Below are 7520 nucleotides of genomic sequence, written 5' to 3'. Positions count from 1 at the left end.
GGCTAGGCAGCTGGGGTGCAGGGGTGGATGGGGTGGGGGCGATGCATCAAAACTGCCCTGAAACCGCCCGCCCGCCCGCCCACGTTTTTGCTGCTCATGATGCCGGACGCCTTGACGCCCTTGAAAGGGGTTGCGTCGACCGGCGGCGGCGCGGCCTTGGCGCCAGACTTGAAGGTGTCGGCGAGGGGCACCAGGAAAAGGTGGAAGTTTTCATCGCCGTCGGTGTCCTGGGCGGCGGGGGCGGGCCAAGGCCGGATGTCGGGGCAGAGGTCGTGGGTGGGCAGGGCGGCACAGCCGGACGCAGCAGAGCCGCGATGCGGTCGCTACTTCAAACGCACAAACCCCTTGTGTGCCGCAGCGTAAACTCATCGCCACGATCAAAGCCCCGGCTGGCTGGGCACCCGATCGCAGGTGCCGCCTGCCACGAGCCTCCCTCCCCGCCTTTCCCGCGACCCCGCGTCCGCCTCAGCTGAGGGCATCTCTTGCGCTGCTCCATGCAGGGCAGGGTCGTGCGTCAATGGCCCCAAGCAATCGGCGCCACAAGCACCCCTCAAAAACATTCCCCCGCACCTGGATGTATGCCATGCTCTTGCCGTCCTGCCCCCAGGTGCCTGACGTGATGCCTCGCTTTTTGTCGAACGTCACCTGAGGCGCGACGGGTGTTTCGGCCGCGGCAGGCGCGCCGTGATGCGGAGGGCGGATCAGGCGGGGTGGCGGCGCCGGACGCGACAGCTTGCAGGATCTGGGCGCCTGCCCCGTGCGCGTGCCCACAAACCAAACGCTGCGGCGCGCGGGTTTTGGGCTCGCCCAGACGGTCTCGTTGGCGTCTTTGGCGCCGTGGCGCCCCCTTTCCCCTCCTATCACAATACGCGCGCCCCTCGCCTGGGCGGCCGCGTCGCTTCGGAAAGGCGCCGGAACGAACAGATTGCTACCCAGCAAATCGAGATGCAGCCCACCGGCCCTGCAGCCCACCTGGATGTCCTTGTCAATCCCTTCTCGGTCAAACAGGCTCCGCTTGTCCGCCGCCGCCGCCGCAGACCCTGGGGCCGGCAGCTCCTTCACAAAAACGTTGTACACTCCCGTATCCCCCGACGGGCGGTTGTATGAGATGTACTTGCCGTCCGGGCTCAGCTGCGCACGGGCACGGTGCCGTGCGAGCCAGTGAAGGGAAAAATGAAGGGGCGGGTGCGAAGCGGTTCGGGCCCCTCTGGAACAGGGAGCGCACGCGGGCCGCTGCTGCACAGGCTAGTGACTCGTGCCTGCGACTGCCGCTTTGACTGCCACACCTTGCCTGCTACTACGTCCAACTTGCATGCGTCACCTGAACATGTCGGCTGATGAGCCCCCCCCCCCCACACACACACACACAAACGCATTTATCCGCGCCCCCTGCGCCTACCACTGTCCTGCCGGTTGTCAGCCGCTCCACCCTCACCTGCGCGTTGCGGTACTTGGAAGTGCCGAGCAGCAGGCTCATGGGAATCAGGCGCGGCAGCCCGCTTGTGACTGCGGCCCGTGCCTCGGGCGCAGCTGGCGTTTGGGCGGCGGTTGTGCAGTGCAGTGCTGCAGCGGCTGCCAGCATGAGGCATATGGCTAGGCGCATGGCCGCGGGGCGTGAAGGCACGGGGGCCTCAGTCACGTTTAATGTGTCAAAAGATTCTGAAAAGCACCGTGTCAGCCGCGTCACTGAGGGCGCCCGGCGCCTTTGTCCATGGTTTGGTTCGAGGGTGTGCGGAGAGATCCAGCTGGTGTTCAGCGTTTCAAAACAAAGCTGTCTGGTTCTTGTGTTGGATGCACCTGGGAATCTGGATGTGGTTGCAGTGTCACTGGTGGAGATCAACGACGGCGCGTCAGGAAACACAGTGCTCGATTGGCATGCTGACTCGCCGGGCTGAGTCTCATTACGTGAAACACCACGCACAGTGGTCACAATCACTCGCCATTCACCCCCGAGCCAGTGGGGATGATGCTAGTATCCCGAGCCACGCTATTTGACTAATTGACTCAATGCTGGACAGATGCAGACCAATTGCCAGTTGGAGGAGAGGGCATTGTAGTGTAGGCTGCATGCATGAAGATTCCCTGCAAGGCATTGCGTCAGGGCCGGGGCACACACATTCGATGCTCCGTGATTTGGGGCCCAAACTGGTGAGGGCGATGTCGGTTGCCCTGCTGCGGCCCCTGTTTGTGAGTGAAGGGCTTTTCTCTGACATGAGCCGAGCCTGCTAGCTAGCGAGATTACAAGGAGGCAATGATAGCTAAGGAAGGGATGGATTGTGGCCTCAGAAAACCTCGCATACCAAACAAGACGCGGACCACGCCAGTCACTCAGCCTGCTTTTGAAGGAGGGCCAGGCAGCGGGTTTCTGTCGGTCTGCAGGTCTCTGCACGTCGCCATTATCTGGGTCGATCATGCAGATGCTGATGCCATCACCGGGTACCGCCCCCTTCTCTTGCTGTGCCCCCTGGCGGCCCCGGTGTCGCTGCTCCCGCCCCCGCTCGCGGGGGGCGCTGTGCTGGGTGCGGCGGATGCGGCGACACCTTTGATATCGGCCGCACTGGGTGCGGCTGTCCCATAATGATGGTGCTCGAGCACAACAGACCAACTGCCTGGGCTCGGCCTGCTCGACATACTTGTTGAAACAGGCAGGCAAGGACCCAGTGTCTGGCGGGGTTACTCCATTGGCACGACCGAAATCACGCGTGTGCATGTCAGGTGGTTGCTCTCTGCGTATCGTTGGGTCATATGGCAGCGTGTGTCAAGCGTCGTGTGGGGGTGGTTGCGCGGTAATTAGTCAGGGGTGGCGGTCCTTTTGCATCTGCGGTGTGCGCGCCTCTATGAACGGCGGCAGCGGATCGGCGGCCGGGCCGTTGGCGGCCTCCGGCAGATGCCTGCAGCCGGCTGTGAATTCGCGGGACCATGGCTGAGGAAATCATTAACGCAACAGGACCAAGGCAAAATGGAGGTGCCCTTAAATTGGCCACAGCAGCCCCTGCCATCCGATGTGCTTTGGCCAGCCGTTCAACTCGGCCGGGCCCAGGAGCATGCCTGCCCCGCCAACATTGTAAAACGTGCAAAGCGCAACAATCACTTGCAACCCGACAGCATCCTGCCAGCAGACATGTCCAACCGCATGCTCGTGGCCCCCGCCCTTGCCCCGGCCCTGTATTGCAAAGGCCTTGGCGCGGCATGCGCCGGCAGCTTGAAGCTGGGACCGGCTGCTATGAACTCGCGCGCTGCACAGCGGGGCGCCCGCCGCCGCCGCCGAGGCCTCCCGGCGGCCAGGGCGCGGTGCTGACATCACAACGCGTCATCAGCATGGAATCGGCCGGTCACATGAAGTACGGCACGATGGAGGCCGGGAACGCGAGTTTGAGGATCTCCCGCTTGTTGCTGGCCCCGTCCTCCACCACCCACACACGCTCGACTTCCAGCGTGCCGTCGGCCGCGACCGCCGCGGCGAAGCCGGCGGTGCCGCCGCCGACGCCGAAGTAGTGGCTCTTGGCGGCGACGAGCGCGACGCCGTGGGGCGGCCGGAGGACCTTTGGGGGTCCGCGGGGTCGAGGGGGGCAGAGCCGAGGATGAGGGTCAGGAGCAGGGTTTTACGATGGGCGAGAAGGGGCGGTTCGGAAGCAGGAGGTCGGGCGGCACGGGGGTGGGGGCGGGTTGCGCGCGGGGTCGGGCGGCGGACGCGTGCTTGGGGCCGACGGTGGGCCGTGTGCTGGGGAGGCGCGGTGGTGGTGCGAGGTGGAGGACGGTTGCTGGGGGCCCCACTTTCGCCACAATGCTTGCATGACGGCGCAGCTTCGGAGCCGTGCGAATACGCGAGCCTGGCATTGCGACAGCACCCCTCGAGGTCCCTGCCTTGCACACAAACACACACACACACACACACACACACACACACTCTCTCTCACACACACCCACTCCCCAGCCCATGCACACATGATACGCTGCAACCCCCCCTGCACCCCTACCCCGCACCCGCCCAAACCCAGTCCGCAGCGTGCACCTCGTCTACCTCTGCACGCTCACACACGCGCCTCCCTGCCCCCCACCTGCTTGATGCACTCCAGCAGCCGGCTGGCGCCGTGTGGGCTGTAAATGGTCTCAGCGGTGAGCACGAGATCATAAGAGGCGTCCAGGCCCTTGGTAGACAGCAGGCTGCCCACGGCCAGCCAGTCACCTGCGGTGGGGGCAGGACGGTGTGCGCGAGCGTGCGGTGGGGACACAGGGGGGGTGCATGCGTGTGTGTGCGTGTGTGTGCGTGCGTGCGTGTGCGTGCGTGCGTGTGTGTGTGTGTGTGTGTGTGTGTGTGTGTGTGTGCGTGTGTGTGTGCGCACGCGTGTTTTGTGCAAGGAAGCAGTGTGGCTGCATGCATGTGCTTGCAGTGCATCTGGCTACTGGAAACTTGGTGTGTGCGAGCGCGTTACGAGAAAGCAGGTGCGTGTCCACACATGCGTGCGTGCGAGCTTGTGGAAGGCCCCTGTGATGACATAGCCCCCTGCTCGCTCCCAGCAGATAAGCTCAGTGAGATCGGCTGCGAGGCCAGTTTGTCGGGTCCCAAAAACTTGCGGTCGGCGCCTCGTCCCAAACTAGCACGACGCCCCCCTCCCTGCCCCCCGCAAATCAAACCCACAACACTGCCCACGACCCGGGCTCACCCGCGAAGTACCTCGCCCGTGGCCGCACAGCGCCGCGCGGCAGCCGCGCCAGGTTGGCCGCCACGTTGGGCGCCGTGAGTGATGTCAGCACCTCCCGGTTGTAGTCCTGGAAGTGCACCTCGGACCCCGCCAGCAGGCACAGCACGCCCGGCAGGCCGTGGCCGCAGCCCAGCTCCAGGACCCGCAGGCGCTGCATAGGGTGCGTGTGTGTCGGGGAGGGAGGGGGGAGGAGGAAGGGGTGAAAGGGTTGGGGCCGTGTGGTGGTGCTAAGGCGCGCGGGGGTTGAGCAAAAGGTGTGCGGGGAGGGGGCCCGGTACGGAAGGGCTGGGCAGGCGAGCGGGAGCACCATGGAGCAGGAAGCGGGGTGATGACCTTCGCAGCCACCATAAATGATCAACTGCCATGACGGCCCCACGTCGGCCCCCTGCTGCTCGCATGGCGGTGAAACAAAAGCCAAGGGCGCCCTCGCCCAGGGCCAAGCCTAGGCCCGCAGTCCCACACGCGGCTCACGTCCAGGCCGCTTTCCGCCGGGGTCCCCGTGATGACGTCAGCGGCCAACAGCTTGTGCTCCCGCGCGATGTAGGCCGCCAGGTCCACCGCCCCCTCCCACAGCTTGAAGCCCCCTGGGGTTTGAACGGGGGTTGCCGCTTGTGCAAACATTCCACTAGTGGGTGTATGAACACGAGCCTGTGCATACAATCATTATCATTCCTTCGTGGGCGTGCGTGCGTGTGTGCGTGCGTGCGTGTGTGCTTGTTGACGGCACCGACTGCAGTTCTGTACTGCAAAAACATCCCCACAGGCAGGCAGGAGGGCCAGCCTTCAGGTCGCCCGCGGGCGGCAGGCCTGGGCTGCGGCCCATTCAGGGTTCAGGCAGAGGAGCAGGCGCGCCCGCGCAGGCAATGTCGCACGCGGCGAGCGCCGGGAGCGGCCAGTGGCCGCAGCCTCTGGCCCCGGGCACGCGACGGCAGGAGCTTGCGCGCGAGCACCTGACTGCGGCTGCGGCCCGCTCCTGAGGGACTGATCCGCACCAAGCAGCCGCCCCCAACACAACACGACACAATCACATGGCCCTTGACCACAGGGCAGCTTAGGGGTCTGCTGGTGCGGCTGCTCCTAAGCTTTGTCCAGCCCCTCACCCTCGTATTTTCCGGGCACCAGGTCGCTCTCCTGGAGCTGGGTCTCTCCCAACAGCGCAGCCGCGGCGTCGCTGGTGACAGCGCACTGAGTGTTTTGGTTGGAGTTGATGCGCGTATGCATGTGTGTGTAAGGGGTGTTGGTGGGAGGGGTGCATGCTTGCGTGCGTCCATGCACTCGTGCGTGCGTGCGTGCGTGCGCGCCCAGGCTCTCGTTTCTGTCCGTGCATGCGTGCATGTGTGTTGGCGGGGATTCAAGGGTGCCGGGTGAGTGCAGCTCCACGGCGCAGGCGCGCGGCCGGTCAAGGGGCACTGCTGGGCCGCGTCACGGCCAAGACCAAAGAGTGTAATTTGGGCAGAGCGCGCTGCACGCGAGACCTGCCCATCCCCAGCCGCAGCAGGGAAGAGCGCCCGAGGAGGGCAGGAGCGCACCTTGTGCAGCCGTATGTCTGTCCCCGGGATCTGGATTTCGCTGAGGGTCTCCGCCGCTGCCAGGTCCTGCACGGCGCAGACAGCAGCGCCAGGCGGGGCGCGCGGTACCAAGGGTCGAAGCAGCCGGCGTATGGCGCAGCCGCCTGAGCAGGCTGCAAGTCTGCAATTGCACGCCGCGCCCGCGGCCGCTGCGCACAACGCCAGCCGGCCCCTAGCAGCGATCTCCGCCCCTGGCCCTGTATTCGGTGCGCATGCGCGCGCGCGTGCATGCCAGGCAGAGGCAGAGCGGGTGGCCACCAAAATCACCTCGCTGGCTCTCCGCTGCGCCGGCGCCTCCACCTCCTCCGCGCCCTCAAAGCATGCCCAGTCCGCCTGCCCACCGCGCTGCGCGGCGCCGCCGTGCGGGCCGTGCAGTATGCACTCGGCCTCCGCCTCTGCGACCAGGGCCGCACGCGCCTCCGCGGCGGCCTCGAGCGCGTCAGCGTCGGCGCCCTCGCTGCTGGCGCTGCCACCCCGCGCCGCCACCGCCACAGCAGCCACGGCCCCCGTCTGCGCGGCGAAGAAGTTGAAGGCAAACGCGCCACCGCCCTCCTCGCCCCCCATGGTGGCAGGGCGAGGCTTCTGCCACCAGCAGTTGTGGCGGGATTGCAGCGCGGGCAGTGGTGACGGTGCAAAAAGCGGCGCGCGCTGCGATGGCGTCGCAAGGGGGCGTCAGCTACCGAGACGGTGACGAATTCCAGAAAGTATCAACACTGATTGATAAAATGTTGGCAGTGCACTCGACGTCGCTGAGCGTGGGCCCGTGATGCAGATAGATCGGGACAAGTTTTGATATTTGCAGGTATGATGTTGATACGCTGTGGAGTTCACCAATTTCAAATTCTGCTGTCGTGTTGATGAAGTGGCCCGGTGCGCCGAGGGGATCTAATATCATAAGCAGTGATCGCCTGTCTGCACTTTCTTGATCCCTACGGAACCTTGATACCAACAACAACACGTGATCAAGCTGATACTCAGCGCATACGTACCTCTGCCACTCTTCTTGCACCTGTCCCTCCGAGATCAAAACTCGGTAAGCGGCGGCACGGCGTGTACACCGGGCGCAGCGGGCCCATTGTAATGCCGGAACCTATATATTTTCCAAGCCTCTGAGCACAAGCGCGCAAGGCGCTGTATGCCGCAGCCAGGACCTCCCGCAGAGCGTGCTCCCGCCACAGGCCCTGCGCCACCTGTGCGCCCTACGCACACCATGATCACCTGCCGCCGCGCTCCGCCCCCCCCCCCCCCC

The 7520-nt window shown here is 65.1% G+C and overlaps 2 protein-coding genes across 2 annotated transcripts in view; both read right to left on the bottom strand.

Moving 5' to 3' along the window:
• The window catches only part of MNEG_7317 (hypothetical protein), a gene marked incomplete at both ends in the record, with an annotated part of 3474 nt that extends 1997 nt beyond the window's left edge, over positions 1-1477 (bottom strand). Inside the window, 4 exons of the mRNA XM_014044211.1 lie at positions 84-227; positions 571-645; positions 973-1131; positions 1436-1477. Of these exons, the coding sequence (XP_013899665.1) occupies positions 84-227; positions 571-645; positions 973-1131; positions 1436-1477 (420 nt within the window). The remainder of the gene's footprint in view (positions 1-83; positions 228-570; positions 646-972; positions 1132-1435) is intronic.
• A 1855-nt stretch (positions 1478-3332) lies between these two features.
• MNEG_7316 (hypothetical protein) lies at positions 3333-6835 on the bottom strand (the record flags this gene model as incomplete). Its single annotated transcript, XM_014044210.1, has 7 exons — positions 3333-3542; positions 4059-4186; positions 4665-4854; positions 5175-5287; positions 5804-5888; positions 6233-6298; positions 6539-6835. 7 exons carry the CDS (start codon positions 6833-6835, stop codon positions 3333-3335), a joined length of 1089 nt encoding a protein of 362 aa, XP_013899664.1.
• Positions 6836-7520: the final 685 nt, after the last annotated feature.

The sequence above is a fragment of the Monoraphidium neglectum genome (genome assembly GCF_000611645.1).
Source record: "Monoraphidium neglectum strain SAG 48.87 unplaced genomic scaffold scaffold01283, whole genome shotgun sequence".
NCBI classification, from domain to species: Eukaryota; Viridiplantae; Chlorophyta; class Chlorophyceae; order Sphaeropleales; family Selenastraceae; genus Monoraphidium; species Monoraphidium neglectum.
The sequence above is the reverse complement of the archived record's forward strand: the minus strand, read 5'-3'. Positions and strand labels throughout refer to the sequence as shown.